Source organism: Myxocyprinus asiaticus, chromosome 5 (genome assembly GCF_019703515.2).
Source record: "Myxocyprinus asiaticus isolate MX2 ecotype Aquarium Trade chromosome 5, UBuf_Myxa_2, whole genome shotgun sequence".
Taxonomy (NCBI): domain Eukaryota; kingdom Metazoa; phylum Chordata; class Actinopteri; order Cypriniformes; family Catostomidae; genus Myxocyprinus; species Myxocyprinus asiaticus.
The window spans coordinates 31788600-31805867 of record NC_059348.1 but is presented as its reverse complement, the minus strand read 5'-3'; the positions used below and the strand labels follow the sequence as shown (position 1 = coordinate 31805867).

General features: G+C 39.9%; 1 protein-coding gene across 1 annotated transcript in view; it reads right to left on the bottom strand.

Annotated features, from left to right (window-relative positions):
• LOC127440456 (cadherin-12-like) overlaps positions 1 to 14306 on the bottom strand; it is a 60911-nt gene extending 46605 nt beyond the window's left edge. The window contains exons 1-2 of the mRNA XM_051697033.1: positions 14073 to 14306; positions 1099 to 1393 (exon numbers count right to left, since the gene is read on the bottom strand). Coding sequence (XP_051552993.1) covers positions 1099 to 1393; positions 14073 to 14306 — 529 coding nt within the window. The remainder of the gene's footprint in view (positions 1 to 1098; positions 1394 to 14072) is intronic.
• Positions 14307 to 17268: the final 2962 nt, after the last annotated feature.

Here is a 17268-nt window from a genome sequence, read left to right as displayed (position 1 = left end):
TTTGGTGATAATATAGCATAATGAGAGATTTATAAGCTATTTGTATAGGCCGGTTATTTTTGACCAGGAACACCACAAGTGTGACTTTGTGCCATTTTGTACAAAATAAAAGCATTTCAATACAAACTTCCTGGTTAAACATTAAAGCACACTAGTGTGATAAATAGTACAGAATGTTTTCATATTTTATTTAATATTGTGTAAAATGGAGGTGCATAAGCTCAGGTCAATGAGTCCTATGATCAATAAGCTCCAAAAAAAAATTGAAAAAAGAAATAAATTTTTTTTTACAAAACCTGTTCTAATTGAAAGAAAACAAGTTGACAAAAAGAGCTAATCCAATATTTGGTGAAAATATAGCATAACGAGAGATTTATAAGCAATTATAAATATATATTTATATATATTTTTTGTCATTTGCATGACCTTGTTGGCTTATTAAGCATAATCAATGTAATATCATGCATGCAAGCGCATTCATAGCGCACCCCATGCTATGATACCGCTATGTTGTTTTTATTTAAAAAAAACAAAAAAAAAAAAACAAATAAAAAAACAAAAACATCACAAATTAACTCATCACTATTCTGTGTTTTTGAACACATGAATGCAATGTTAAAGTGATCAATCCTGTGCCAAAATGAACTGTCTGTCATCTGTGGTCATGTATTACACTGTATGTTTAGTCAGGTCACCTAAAAATGTGCTACTAACAACTAAATTAACTGGTTTTATTCAAGTCAAGAATATTATTTAGCATCACTGAATCAACTTGAATAAGGTTACACCAACAAAAGTAATTTTTTAAGGGATGCATCAGGATCCTCAAGGTAACAAATGAGGGTTAGCTCTTTTCACAGTATACTGAGAGCAATAGACTAACGTCTGACATCTATACTTTGACCTAAATATGTATAAGTTACCCATGTATACAATAAAGACAAGTTCAGATCTTAATGGGAGTCATCTAGAGTGAATGACTCCAAGGCTATGGTTGTAAAACTCTCATCACACTTTCAAGAAGAAAGCTTTGAGCCCAGGATTTTCCCACAATATAAAATACCCAACCAAATGGGACAAAATGAGAATTAAACTCACCGACAGGTGACATCTCTGGGATGCTGGCCGAGTGCGGGCCCTCCAGGAACCTTGGCTCATTGTCATTGATGTCCTGTACTTTGATAATAAACTCAGAGTCTGGCTCTAAGGGTCTGCCTGTGAGCACGTCCAAAGCCTGCGCTCTCAGTGTGTAGTAAGGTTTCTCCTCTCTGTCCAGGCTCCTTAAGGCATGGATGTCTCCAGTGCTTGGCTCAATGGTGAAAATGGAGCCGACTCCTTCACCTGACAGTGTGTACTTTAGCATATTATCCCCCTTATCCAGGTCAGAGTGAAGCTAAAATGTGACAACGTGAAAAGTGACAATGAGGAATTTGATCAGGAGCTCATGCTAATCATTTTATAAACTCAGTAATATAATTTAAATGTAAACAAACCAGACATATGCAAATATGAAATAAAAAGTAAGCCAGGGGAATTTGCATACAAGAAATAATCATTAAAAAACATAAATCAAGTATATCAAATGGGACTATAACAATTTATTTTAATACATTTAAAAAGACTTTAATATATTTACTTTACTAAAATGACTATACTGTAAGCAAGGGACAATTCACAGCTAGGTGTATGTTAAACAATTTTAAATGCATGACGTGGAGGCGTCAGGTGGTTGCCTCCGCAAAGTGCATTTCAGTAGGTCTCAAATTAATGTAATCCTGCTTAGAGGATAGTGTAAAACGTTTGTGGATCGCTGTCCTAGGTGAAGGGCTCGAGGCTCGAGGCTTGACCTGAACACGAATAGGAGGAGAAAGGGGAGGTGGAGGGATGCCGGAAGACTCGACGCCATGTAGAGGTAAGCGGCTGTTAATATACACTTACTCTAGTGATGTGATTGGTCAGATAAAATTACCTTGCTCCTTCTGAACCTTGTTTATAAAATTCCATTTAAAATTATTTAATGCACACAGCCGTGGATTATCCTGCTTATACTATGGTCACTTGCCAACACTGATTAGTAACAACTGTCACTTCAGCACAAAAACATAATATACAGTACACAACACATTACAGTTTAAATCGTCTTGCATTGATTTGCCAGACAGCAAAAGATGAATTTAGGTCCTGATTTCAATCTCTCACCCTCCATGCAAAACGAGCTGAATTCCATTATATTAGCTATGCTGATGAAAGTGGTTTGGAAATGTTCCCTTTCGATTCAGTTCACTTGACATTGTGAGAATTGCTATGTGGAATTCCTTCCTACAACTTAGTTGAAGCCCTTGTACAATAATGCCAATCCTGAGATTGGCAATGGTGTTTGAGCCCCGCCCCTTTATGTGTGCAGCTGGCCTAGATAAGCGAGTATGCGAACACCATTTCTTCAGAATTTTCTTCCTTCAAGACAGCGACATCATCTCTCGTCTTGAAAGCCCTCCTTGCTTCGCTGTCGAGATAGACTTCTTCAGCGGACAGAATCTCCTCTGCAGACGCAGACAAGATGACTCACTGCCTGTACCACTCAGCGCATGCAGTGAGAAGACTTACCCCTCCCTTGCAGTGTTATGGTGAAGATTTTCTCCGCCTTGAAGTCGAAAACGCTTCTCGGTGAATGGGTTCTTAGCTTCAGATGCTCGCTGTTGAAACCGCAGTGCTTCAGTGAGACACACCTGCTTTCCGCAGCATTCCGGCAGGACTTATTGTATCCTTTTCATATATACATATTAATATGTTGATGTATCACATAAAGAGCTGCTTGTGTGCAACATGCCTTTTTCAAGATGTCATTCTACAAAAGTTCCACATGCGAGCGGCACATCCTGCTGTCAGATAAACATGAGAGCTGCGTTCGCTGCCTGGGCCACACCCATGACGCGCCCATGCCGTAGCAGCTCTCGTGGAGACAGACTGCCCTCACTGCGAGGGCATGAGTCTCTGGACGCTCCCCTCAAGGATTGCCCTCATTCTGAGGGATGATCCTGCCACCCATGCCCTCCCACCTGCCTCCTCTGTGTTAGATCCCGAGGGTTCACACAGGGAGGCATGGTGGAGTGGATGAAGTCGAGGAAGATCCCGTGCCGGCACAAGCCCCGTGATCCCCTTGAACTTCCGATGTAGCGCTGCACCAATACAGTATACTCATGATGAGCTCCAGCCCTCTATTGGAGCACATGGTCTTATCACGTTGCCGGTTCTGATGATGGGGATGACGTCATGTCCCTCGCAGCATCAAATATGAGCGAGTGGTCTGCGGAGGATGTTGCCTTCCCTTCCCTCAGTGAGGGTGAAGAGCATGCAAATGCCACTGATAAGAGCTGATTCACATCCCCTTGCGTGTGGTTGAGGAGCTTGGTTTTTAGTGGTCCCCTCCAGTTGAGCCGGAAATATCTCACCTGGATGAGTCTCAAAGGGCAGAGAATGTTATCACAAGAAACAGAAATGCGCTTGCTGCGAGATGCCACATTCATACACTGCTCATCCTCGCTGGGTATGCCGGGATGGTAGACAAGTGTGTTCCTTTGTGTTTTGTTCACATAAACAATGTTATCACACAATAGAGAAAGCACTGGTTGCATCTGCATGCACTGCATGTGCTCGACACGCATGCACATTTACACACTGTTCACTTCTCCTCCTCGCCGGAGTTCGCTTGGAGGTTGCATGTGTGTTGTTTCTGTGTGATGATTTTCTCACACAATGGAGAAAGCACTGGTTGCGTCTGCTCACGCTGCACATGCTCGACATGCATGCATTTATATACTGTTCACTTTCCCTCCTCACCGGAGTTCGCTGGGAGATTACATGTGTGTTGTTTCTGTGTAGAGATTTTCTCATACGATAGAGAAAGCACTGGTTGTGTCTGTTCGCACTGCACATGCTCGCCACACATGCACATTTACACAATGTTCACTTCCCCTCCTCACCGGAGTTCCCTGTGAGATTGCATGTGTGTTATTTCTGTGTGATGATTTTCCCATAAACAATGTTCTCACACAATAGAGAAAGTGATTGTTGTATCTGCTCGTGCTGCACCGGCTCGAGATTCACACACATTTATACACCGTTCACTTCCCCTCTTCAGAGTTCGTTGGGAGATTACATGTGTTGTTTCTGTGTGATGATTTCCACATAAACAATCTTTTCACACAATAAAGTGCTTGTTGTGTCTGCTCGCACTGCACTTGCTCAACACACACGTACATTTACAAGCTGTTAGCTTCCCCTCCCCACTTGTGTTCACCGGGAGGCTTCACGCATGCTGTTTCTGTGTATTGTGTTCACACAAACTATGTTTTCATAAAAGTCTAGCTGCAAATATTGAGATGCACACATTCATACACTGCTTATTCCCCGCCGTAGGTCACTGAGATGGTACAATTCTTACAAAAAAGGGAAAATTGCTCGTAATGCTTTCACAAGACACACAAACATTTTCATTTCTCTCCCCCCCGCCGGAGTTCTTTGGGATTGGCATATTACACAGAATGTTGCTTCTGTGTGTTGTGTTTAAATACAGGATTTTCTCACACACTCAAAGAAGCCCTTCACACTTCTTTTCCAGCACACCCGTTATCTCGCTTATGGCGTTCGGTCATCTATGGTCCCGGCTCGGGATGTGCCTATGTTGTGCTCAGGAACTCACAATCTTCTCACAGAGAATGCCATAGAGATTGTTCCGAATTGCGGTGTACACAAAGGTTCTAAAGCCAATGCCTTCCGTTCCGGAGTAAGAAGGCAGACTTTGTCCCATTTTAGATCCGAGACGCTTGAATCGTGCGCTCGCAAAGTGCCCACTCAAAACAGTATCTCAAAAACAGATCTTACCGCCCTCAGGTTGATTTGCATCAATAGATCTAAAAGGATGCACGTGAGTTGCACCTTGTCTCAGGCTGTTTTAAGATTCGCATTCGAGGGAACAGCTTATTAATTCAGAGTCCTTTCCTTGGCTCTCCACACTTTCGAAGTGTATCGATGCAGTGTTCGCTCCATTGAAGCTGAGCAGCGTGCGCATTTTGAACTACCTCTATAATAGGCTATTATTAGCCCGATCAGAGGCTCTGTTGTGCGAGCATGGGAATTTACTACTCTGAGGCCCAGGCTGTACAAATAGCAATGTCAAACTGGACGAAAAGCATTCGCCATCACATTGTTAGGTCTTTTACATGAGACCTCTCCAACGCTGGTGGCACACCTGGCGCCAGGGGCTCATTGCACATTGGCATAACTTGCCGCTGTCTGGCTGCTCTAGCACCTTGGACAGCTTCAACCTTTTAACAGCATCATGCTGGTCAGGTCTTCTGGCAAAAGGGGGTAATCACAGATGCATTCAGCGCAGGCTGAGGCATACTGTGCGGCAGGTGCACAGCCTTCGGCACCTAGCACTACAGTCGCCTTGAAAAACTAGCTGTCTCTTAGCCTAGAAGGCTTTGCACTCCGAGGTAGCGAATCACCATGTTCTGATTTGATCGGACAACATGACAATGGTAGATTCCGTGAGACGCCTCTATGCGCTAAGTGGCATGTGTTTAGAAATTGGTGCTCTTCACGTGGTGAAGACTCAGTGAACTGCTTTATAGCTGAGATCCTTGTGTTCCTCCAAGAGCGGCTGGACGTGGATCTCACCGCATTGATGATTAGGTTGCAACAATGTCGGCATACCACACCCCGGAGGCTGGCTCTTCCATGGGCTGACATGTTCTATTTTATCAGTTCCTCAAGGGAGCGAGGCGCCTAAACCCCCTTGCCCAGCTACAGTCCCAGTTTGGGATATAAACCTGGTGCTGAAGGCACTCACGAGCTCCCCGTTCGAAGCATTGTCATTTGTTGAGTTTCCTGTGCTTTCTCTTAGACCGCACTTCTATTGTCTATGGCCTCAGTTAAATGGGCGGGTGATATGCAGGCACTGTCGGTTGACAGCTCATGCCTGGTATTTGGTCTGGGTCTTTCAAAAGCCAGTGTGAACCCAGAAAGGCATGTCCGTCTCCAAGCAATGGTTCTCTCCCTGGATCGTTGATGCTATTGCCCTAGCTTATGAATCACAGGGCATGAGATGCCCTATTGGTGTAAAAGCATATTCAACTAGAGGCATGGCATCTTCATGGGCATGGACAAATGGTGTGTCCTTACAGGACATATGCTTTGCAGCAGGCTGGTCATCACAAACACTATGTGGCATCCATGTCTTCTCTCTGTCCTCTCTGTCTAGAGCGCTTATTGATCCAACACTCAGCAGGTGAGCCCAGGCCCTATTACGGGCGGGCTACCTGATATATGAATATTTTGGTACAGCCACCTGTATATGGGCTGTTGTTGAAATTGACCCCCTTAGACGTCACAAGCACTTCCAATAAGGAATATATTTCCTTTCCCAACCTTAGGTTGTGAAGGGGTTACATTTACATTTTGTGTATTAACATGGTTCATATAGATTCCCAGGCTGAGATTAACTTCCATCTGGTTTACACCATGTGATGTTATTCATTAATGCATTCACTTGAAGATACGTCTTTAAGTCAACGTCCTGTAAGCCTGTGACTTCCTATTCTTTTTCAGGTGTTTATACCTCAGGGGGTATGATGTCACATAGTGCGGCGTGAAGGGACTCGGATCCCCATAGCGATTCTCGCAATGTCGAGTGAACTGAATCGAAGGGGAACGTCTCCGGTTACACATGTAACCTCAGTTCCTTGAGATGAAGGGAATGAGACATTGCAAAATCTAGTTTCAAGGTTCGAGCGATGCGTTCTTGTATCTCAGTTAGAAAATTCTGAAGAAATGTTGTTCGAGCACCCGCTTATATAAGCCAACAGTGCACTTAAAGGGGTGGGGCTCAAACACTATTGCCAATCTCAGGATTGGCGTTATTGTACAAGGGTCAGAAGGAATTCCCCATAGTGATTCTCGCAATGTCTCGTTCCCGTCATCTCAGGGAACCAAGGTTACATGTGTAACCAGAAACGTTTTCAATTGCTATGGTTTACTTTGCTTGCACTGTAATGTAATGTTGCTATGGTTACAAACAGTGCATTAATATCGAACAGTGATCAAAACTGACTGTAACTACCTGTGCATTCAATGGTTTGAACTGCGTGCCTTCCATCCAATCAGAATCGAGGATTAGAACAGACCATGGTATAAGTCTGATTTATCCAATACAATTCAGTTTTAGCCTCTGTTCATGTGACTACATGTTGGCCATTATGGTGTGGGTGGCATATCATTACTGATACAGTTTGAGGATGTTTGAGGTTTTATTAAATTACATTTTTTAGAAAAAAAAAGATCTCTAAGATTATGAGGTGTCACAGGAGGCTTAATATTTCGAAACCATTATCTTCCAACTCAACAGAAGCGTAGGGAATGTCACATTTTTGGAGTGAAATTGAGTTTGATCCTCTCTTTTTTTTTTCATAACATTTTATTTTATGAATGTCAATGACTCCAATAAATTAAAAAAGAATATCATTCATTCTCGATGCAATGTCTTAAAATGGTGACCAAGAGTTTCAATGCTTATATAGCAGTGCATATCCACACAAATGTACCCCATGATGAGTTTAGAGGTAGGCATATGGAGGACAGTAAAATACAGAGAGAAAAAAAAGTAAATACACTCAAAAATAGTTATTTTCTACTGAAATGGTCATATGGATACAAAATGTGATGGTGGGATAATATATCCTCTTCGCAAGGGGCAAACAATGAGTGTGCCTTGCTTCGCACAAGAAAATATATACAAAAAGAGAGCAAAACATTCCAATTAGAATCCAACAAAGATTTTTGCGACAACCTCTGGAACATCCTAAATTTGACCACAACCAGTCCAGCAAATAGACCAACAATGAATTGCACCACCAGTGTTACTATGATAACATTTTCTACCAATGGCTCCATACTAAGCATGGACCATATTGCTACACCCAACAGTCTCAACTATCTAATGTCTTTGCAGCAAAAAGAAGGTTGGACTGACCTTTATTCAAACTGACCTACTGTTAAGAGGGGATACAACTGAACTGAGAGTATAAATTGCAAAAATGCAAGCACATTGTAAGCATATAGCACACATTATGTGAACTCTAATTTTCCATTCCTATGTTTTTATTGCTTCCTCACCCTAATTAGAGAACTGGTTTTAGTTATCCTGCCATCCACTCCTTTAATGTAACATTTCATGTGCAAAGACTTTAATTGTGGTGGCAGCTCAAACAGTAGATGAGGGAATGTGTTGTAATTTCCCATAGTGCCACCTCTGATCACAGTCTTCCCAAACTAATCATTAAAGAGATGTCAGGTGTAAAAATACAAAAGCTAGACTTGGTCTATAATGATCTGATGTGAATGCACTGGAATCACTTGTATTTCCAGTTTCCATTCTGGGGTGCATTTCCCAAAAGCACCATTAGCCAACTATGGTCACAAGTTCCATCACTACCAACACAGTTCAATGATTTGGTGTTTCCCAAAACCGTAGTCCCAACGAACATTCACAAACAAGGTTGCGTTTCCCATACAACAGCGTAATTCACTGCTTAACCACTATAGTATGATGCACTGTTGGAGAAATTAACTAGCTAGTCATGACTGTTTCCCGAAACCACACATTCATCGTTCGAACCACGTTGGTTCAACAACATTGAGCTTTCATTAATGACGTTGTGCAGGGGGTGGAGTAATAACTTCAGTGAATATTAAATTATAAAAGCTCATTTACATGTACACCAGAAAGCCGTTAAATGTGAGAAAGCTGCTGAATACAGGAAAGCTGCATGCACTTTGTAATTCGATAGATACATACGCTGCAATAGATCACACAACTGTGTGATACTGTTTGCGAATGTTCGTTGGAACTACGGTTTCGAAAAACACCTAATCATAGAACTATGTTGGTAACGATGGATCTTGCGACCATAGTTGGCTAGCGATGCTTTTAGGAAATGCACCTCAGCATTGCACAGTTGTGTGGTTGGAAATAAAGATCTTTTACCTGTAGTTAGAAGCACAGTTACCTGTTAGTTTGCTGTTTGGACATTATTTGACTTTGCTGAGGCTTCTGTATCTTTCATTCCATATATATCTTTCATTCTGTCAACACTCTGACCACGTTTACTTACAGTGCATTTAAGAAAATGGCTTATTCTTGGGCTTTGCAGAAATCGGCATTCTGAAACATCACGTACATGTGAATGCAGCCCTTTAAAGGATTAAATGTGGATAAGAGAAAGCCCTTTGTCACACGTGGTTTCTGTCGGAGAACACAGCATTTATCTGTTTATGTTAACGCTTAAGTGCCATTTATATGTTTTTGAAGAGTGTGCATATGAGCTCAAGTGTGTCGGGAACACCGAAGCCTGATTTAGAGGGAATCTAATGAAGCGCAAATTATAATTAACAGTGACTAGCTTGTTAATTTCTTCGTACTATAGTAGTTAAGCAGTGAGTTACATCGTTGTACAGGAAATACACCCCTGATTGGCTCCACATATCAGTGTTTGGCACTAACTAAATTAAAGCAGTGATGCTACTAACTTAACTAGATTTTTCAGTTTTATGAAAGTAGAATAGTGTTTATTATGTCAATGTTAAATTTATTTATATCGCACAATTTAATATAACAGTAGTTGACCAATGTGCTGTACAACATAACATATAAAAGAAAGAGGAAAAAAGTACATGCAAAAAAGAAAAAAGTAAAAAGACTGCATAAGCAAAACTCTAAGCTTGATTAAAAGCCAAAGAGAATAGATGAGTTTTGAGCATTGATTTAAAAACAGGTAGCGAATGGGGCAGTTCTAACATGCCAAGGCAAACATTTTCCAGAGCTTAAGGCCAGCTATGGAAAAAGCCCGGTCAACTCTTTGCTTCAGTCTGGATCTTGGAACAAAGAGACATCTTTGATCACTGGATCTAAGAGATCTAGAGGGATTGTGTAGGCACAATAGATCAGACAGATATGATGGCGCTAAATTATTTGAAGATTTATAGATAAATAATAATATTTTAAAATCGACTCTGTATTGAATCAGCAGCCGTTGAAGTAAGACTAAAATTGGAGCAATGTGTTCACGCTTACTGTACGTGCCATTCAAGAGTCTAGAGGCAGCATTTTGGACCATTTGTAGACACAATAGAGATGATTGGTTAACTCCAATATAGAAGGAGTTCCAATAAAGGAGTTACAAGTGTGACTAAATAAAAGCATAAATCCCTCTTTCAGAGTCCCTCAGAGAAAGAAAGGCTTTACTTTAGCTAAAAGTCAAAAGTGAAAAATAAAAAGGATCTTACAAGTGCATTTATCTGTTTACCAAATTTGAGACTGTTGTCAATAAAGAAACCTAAATTCTTCACACATGGTGAAGTGTGAGAAGCGAGATTCAAAATTGCCTAGTTTCAAATAACGAGTCGCATTACCGTCATTTAGTCCAAACATTTCAGCATATTGTTCTCATTTAAATTAAAAAACATTCAAGGACAGCCAAGATTTTATGTCCTTTAGGCAAGTCAGCAAAGGTTCAAAGACATTTTTATTTTTACATTTCAAAGGTAGATACATTTCGGTGTCATCAGCATAGCAATGGAAGGACACGCCATCTTTTTTTTTTTTTTTTTTTTTTTTTTTTAATGAGATGCAATAGGGAGCATATAAAAGGAAAATAAAATGAGGGCAAGAAATGGAGCCTTGCGGCACACCACAAGAAAGACGGGCTGTACATGAGAACTGACCAAGGCTAATTGAAAACGTTCTACTGGTTAGATAGGATTGAAACCATTTGAGAACTGTTCCTTGAATACCAGCACAGCATTCCAAATGGGAAATAAGAATATTAAGGTCAACCGTATCGAACACTGAGCTAAGATCTAGAAGAAAGAGATCACCAGAATCAACAGTCAATAAGATGTCATTTAAAACTCTAAATAATGCATATTCCATACTTTGAAGTGCTCTAAAACCAGACTGAAATATTTAACATATAGAATTGGTGTTCAGAAATGTCTGTAATTGGAGTAATACTACTTACTCCAAGATTTTAGAGATTAAAGGCAAATTAGATATAGGTCTAAAATTATGTAAAACTGCAGGATCAAGATTAGGTCTTTTAGGAAAATGTGTCACAGTACCATGTTTAAAATTGTCTGGTAGGGTTCCAGTACTTCTTGATATTAGACAAAAGACTGAGCCTGACAGTGTCAAGGATCTGTTTAAGAAGGCGTGAAAAAATAACGTCTTGTGGAGAGGAAGTGGACTTTAAATGTCCAATAGTTTCTTTAAGCGTATGGAGAAAGATAGGTTCAAACTCACTCCATGCAACAGAACAGTTTGGGGAGTCAGAAGGATCACAGTAAGATATGATGTGCTAATAATCAGAAAAACGTTTTATCACATATTTCAGTGTCACAAACTGGTAAGCCATGTGATAAAACAAGGTCTAAAGTGTGACCCTATATGTGTGTAAGTCTTTTCACCTTTTCACTGAACAAAATCAGAAGAATCAGTAAGATTTAAAAACTCCTTATATACTGTATGTGTGAGTTGTGTTGCACACAGCTTTGCAACTAAGCAAGATGAGGCAATAAACAAACACATTCTCCTAGAATGTCTCTGTCTCTCATATTTAGTCTTTCATAGTGTTGCCAAGACCAGTTAGTTTATTGATCAATTTACTGATTCATTCCAATCCCTGCACAGAAGTTTTACTTCTTGTTGTTTACATTTATGCATTTGGCAGACACTTTTATCCAAAGTGACTTACAGTGCCCTTATTACAGGGACAATCCCCCTGGAGCAACCTGGAGTTAAGTACCTTGCTCAAGGACACAATGGTGGTGGCTGTGGGGATTGAACCAACAACCTTTTGCTTACCAGTTCAGTGCTGTAGTCCACTACACCACCACCAATCCACTGTTGTTGTAACTAGTTAAAAAAGTTGTATTTACTGTAAATTCATCTGTCCAAGTTTAATGCAGTCACCCTACAGTAGTATATGTAAAATCTGCATTTCTTTTTTTTTCTTTTTTCTTTTTACCAGGAGAATACTAGGCTAGCCTGATTGCAAAATACATTTTATAATCTGATAGTTAATTTAAACATATTACTACGTTCATTAATTCTTGAAAAAGTTATTAAATATTACAGTTATGTCTAAGATGTTATCAACTGTTAACAGTTATTCTTTAAATAGCATCTCACATTTGATGAAGAGCAAAATCTAATTTATAAGTAGCCTGCAAGCCATGCTTTTCCAGTGACCTGAGTTAAAGAAGGCTAGACTCAACAATCCCTATTTATAGCGACAGCCTAACATGTTTGTTTCAAATAAAATCTTCACTCCCTCTTGCTGCTGCTGTTGTCTGGGTTAGATAAATCAGAGGTTGCAGGCATGGCTCCACCATGTCAACTGCCTTATCTTCAGTTAAGAAGGGTGAGTAGTTTTATAATGCAGCAGCTATCAGATGTGGTTTGTGGTTGAGAACATGACTGTGACAAGCTCCTGTCTCCCAGCTTACATATGTGCGGACAGCACTCAGTTAAGCTACACTGATTGCACTGGCATTGTCTGCAGACTATTCGATTTAGCTCTGATCCCATTTAAGCAGGAGGTGCAATTTACAACTACTTTGTGGAAGACCTTGATATTGAATTATGAATTTTTTTTAATAATAATAATAAAAAATAAAAATATAAAAAAGGAAAATACAATATAGAGTGATACAATTTAGAGTCCCTTTAACCTTATCCCTTTGGTAAGAATACCAATTAAATGTTCAGAGTGGTTTCAGATAACAACAACTGCGTTAGTAATGTTTATAATGTATCAGTGCACTCAGTTCATAGCCTATATGAAATCGAATGGCCTTTTATCCCTCACTGTTTAATTTTTTTTTTTTTTTGACCTCTAGTTGTATCAAGGTGCTTTTTTAAGTTGACAACTAAACTGTCCAGTCAACTTAGCATATTAATTTATGATCCTATCAACTTGTACTTTAGTTGAAGTAGCACTTATATTTGTCATGTCAACTCACTTAACAAAGCTGTCTGAACAAAGATGTGCCAGATCCCAGCATGCAATTGCAGCATGAATAAATAATGAGGTTAGTGTTGTAGGCTTATTTGTTTATTTTATTTTATTTTATTTTTTTTAATTTATTTATTTATTTTGCTCTTTACAGACTTTATTTGTGCTGCTGCTGTTGCTGTATTTGCCATCACTGTTGATTTAGTTGTGTGGTTTAAGAGCTCATCTTTTACTTCTTTTAATGATGTTGGTTGTGTATCATTACTGAGGTTTGTGTGTCAAGTGTTGCACGGTTTCCTTGATAATTAAAGTTAGGTTCACTGAACACTTACTTTACAGTGGCAGGCCTTAAAATTTAGTAAATTAAAGTGAAGTTGTTATAAATTACCCCAATTTAAGTTCAGCTAACTAAACTGATTAAGTTCAGCTAAATAAATTGAAGCTTTCACAACTACATTCAATCAGTTAAGATTACTTTTCAATTTGTGAGATAAACTTACCTAATTAAGTCAGTTAAACTCAAAAAAGCTCATGCAAAAAAGGCACTAAATATAATAAGTTGAATCAACAAAACATTTTTACAGTGCTGCAAATTCCCTGCAAGTTTTGTTGCTATTGTTCTGCTCAATCTAATGAAATATTGAAGTCTTTGTTCACTGCATGGAAAAGATGACCTTCGACAACATTATATTTGCTTGGCTTGTTTTATCCACTTTTGAACCACTTTTTGTCTCTAATGTAACATTTGGTTGCTATAACCATTGTATTTTTATTTTTATGAGATATAGAACATATTGTTCTAAGCAATCCAAAACTAGCCATGAACAAAGAAGAGAGCATAAAAGAACAAATGGAATAAGTAGAGGCAGTGAGTGAGGATTTTCTCACAAATAGCAGGAACAAGCCTTTGAACTCCCCCACAATTATATTCTCAAGCAACAATCTCAACATATCAGTATCTTTGGTTTTAAGCATTGACTTTGAGAATCAATAACAGTTTACCTTTCCAACATACTGTGGATCAGATCCCATGTATTCTTCCAGGACAAAGAACTGGTTCCACACCCAACCCCTCTTGACTCTGTGAGCTCCAATTATGCCATGTTTCCTCTGTGTCATCAGGTTCCTGTGGTGCTCCTTCCTCATCCTGCTCTGGGATGGGGAGGGCAGGGGAGACACAAAGCTTTTGTCTAAGACGCACCAGAGGAACAACAGCAGGCAGTTCCCCATGAGCATTGGAACAACCTTTAGGTACAGAGTGGTCACTTTGCTGGACACAAGTGACTTCTATGGTGAAGGCAGAGGAACAATAAATCCAATATGAAGTACTCCACAATTCCTTGGTGGCATGAAAGGATAAACATCCATGGAACTCAGGGGTGCTTAAAATTCACCACCTGCAGGAAATAGAAAGCAACAGTGCTTTAAATCAATGAGATTATGATGATTTGTAGGGGTGTCTGGATATAATGTTGGCATGCAATAAAATAAGAAGGCCATCCTGTCTGTGATGTTTTCATTTGTTTTTAGTGGCAGTGTAAATCTCTTGTCTGTTCAGCTATGATATAATCTCGCTTGAAGGGTTTTTACAAATACAGGAAATCTGTGCAATTTGGCTCACTTGAGTTTGTTTAGCACATTTAACACCAGGAGGTTTATGAAACTAGCAAATAAAAATGATTGCAAGAAAAATTTACTTTGGCAAGAGTTGTACAACTGTTGGCAGACCTTCAAGAGAATGCTGGATGTGCAATGTGGTGTTTATTATCAGTGCACTGGTCTCGAAAATGTGGTGGTCCCGCTTGAATAGGAGGGATGTTTTTTTTTTTTTTGACCTGGCAACACAGCCTGTCCAGATGCTTAGGGTCAAAAATCAGACAACTTTCCTCTTAAATCACTCTCTAAATGGAAAGAACGTGAGTAATTAGGTACAAGAGAACTATCCATCACTGCTGAACCAAGTATGATGAGAATGAAATAAGGCCATACAAGTCAGGAAGCCATTGGAAGACATAATTGGAAGCCTTTAGTTTGTAATTTTGTACCATGTTAAAATAATTCTCGTCTCATCCCAACTTAATATGCAGAGTCAAAATAAGTGTTAGTAGGCTACAAGTAAGTATCAAAACATCCTTCTGTTTGTTTTTCCCATCCAGCCTGAAAACAGCAACATTGGCTCAACCAGTGTTGTCAGTTTGGGGCGTGACTATCTGTTTGTACAACCCATGACAAGTGGAGTTTTCTGCAATCTGTTAGAAAACAGTGATTATTTTTGCAATTCTGTTGGTGGAGCATAAATTACACAGTTCATCTGCATTACTGTATCTACACAAACATAATATGTTTAATGCTCCTACAAAATGTACAAACCTGACAGTATGGACAATAAACTGTAGTTTTAAGCTGATATATCAAAAAATCAATTTCGATGAAGAGGACCGGACAACCAACAGGAATTCTGCATTGGCAGACAGACCTCCACACACAGTATACTGTATTAATGCAGTCTGAATCCCTGCAGACTTTTTGTGTGCTGTAGTAGTGACAAGTCTTATGGTTGGCAGAACATTGTATCTCTGCAGCAATATTCTCCATGGAGAAACCTCAGCAATTGTCTCAACATTTAACAAGCTCAGAGATTTCAAGATCAATGTGCCCAGAAGACCACTTTAAGTGTCTCCAAAGGTTATTGCACATTACAAATATGCCCACACTTTTTTGGACATTTTATGTTTGTTCCTATGTGTTCAGTCTATGTGGAGAGGGGATAGAACAGGTGAATTCTGGCTGACGGGATGCAACGTGATGTGAGTGAACTTTACTCTGTGGGTTTGTTGCTGGATGAAGATGCTGAATAAATAGGACTTTCTAGCATGCATCACCCAGCAGATTCACTGAATTTATGCTGTCATATCATGTTAGGAAGAAAAAGAGTGCTGTTAACAGACACTGAGGATGAGGAAACCAGAGACCAAAGCAGAGGAAGGACAGGGACACACACACACGTTTACTTAGGTATCTAAATTGGGACATACCATAGACCTCCATTGTTTTAAACATTTTAAATGTTTGATTTTAGAGAGATTACAAAACAATAAAATGTTTGGACACTTAATCTGGGTCCTGAAGCAAGTCAACTGAGAACCATACCCTTAACCTAAAATTAATTTTTCTGCATTTTTTAAATAATAAAAATGATAATGATGATGGTGATAATATTAATAATCATAATAATAAATAACAAATAATAAAACTTAATGTATTGTTTGTAGGAATAATTTTGTAATAGAGGACGTCCCTGAAGTTGTGTAAGACTTTGTGTGAAGTTGTGTGGCCCCAAACTATAGCTTAGTATGCAAACACATAAAGTACTTTAGGAATGAATGCATATTCTGTATCACCATATAAACACATGATACAACTAAATATGTTCTGTATACCATCTTACAAGCTGAACAACAATGTGTATGGGTTCTACAGAGCAGGGAGAGAGATATGCAAATGAAGGAAATCATCATGGTTACTTGCATAACCTCTGTTCCCTGATGGAGGGAACGAGATGTTGTGTCGATGTAGTGACACTAGGGGTCACACTTCGGAGCCCGAGACACCTCTGGTCTTTGATAAAAGGCCAATGAAAATTGGTGAGTGGTATTTGCATGCAACTCCCCCGGACATACGGGTATAAAAGGAGCTGGTATGCAACCACTCACTCAGGTTTTATGCTGAGGAGCCGAGACAAGGTCCGGCCATTTCAGCAGGTAGTTCAGCGTTGTGGCAGGAGGGACACAACGTCTCGTTCCCTCCATCAGGGAATGGAGGTTACGAAAGTAACCATGACATTCCCTATCTGTCACTCACTCGACGTTGTGTCGATGTAGTGACACTAGGGGTCCCTATACAAAATGCCGCAACTGGCTGAACTGTGTTACGTGAACTGGCGGTGTGTGAAGGGCAGACAACTGTGTGCCTCGTAGCCAGCGCACCAGGTCAACACGTAACCTCCCCCAACATAGTTATGAGTGTCGAACGGCCCTTTGGGGACAAGTCGACTACCCAAAAGATAGAGACAGGCTAGCCCAGTCGTGGCCTCTTTTCCCCTTCTTTTTTTCCACTCCTTAAAAAACAAGGGGGATTATCTGACTGGGCCACCAGGTCTAGTCAGGGGGTGTCCCTCCCAAGGGGAGGACACCGCGGA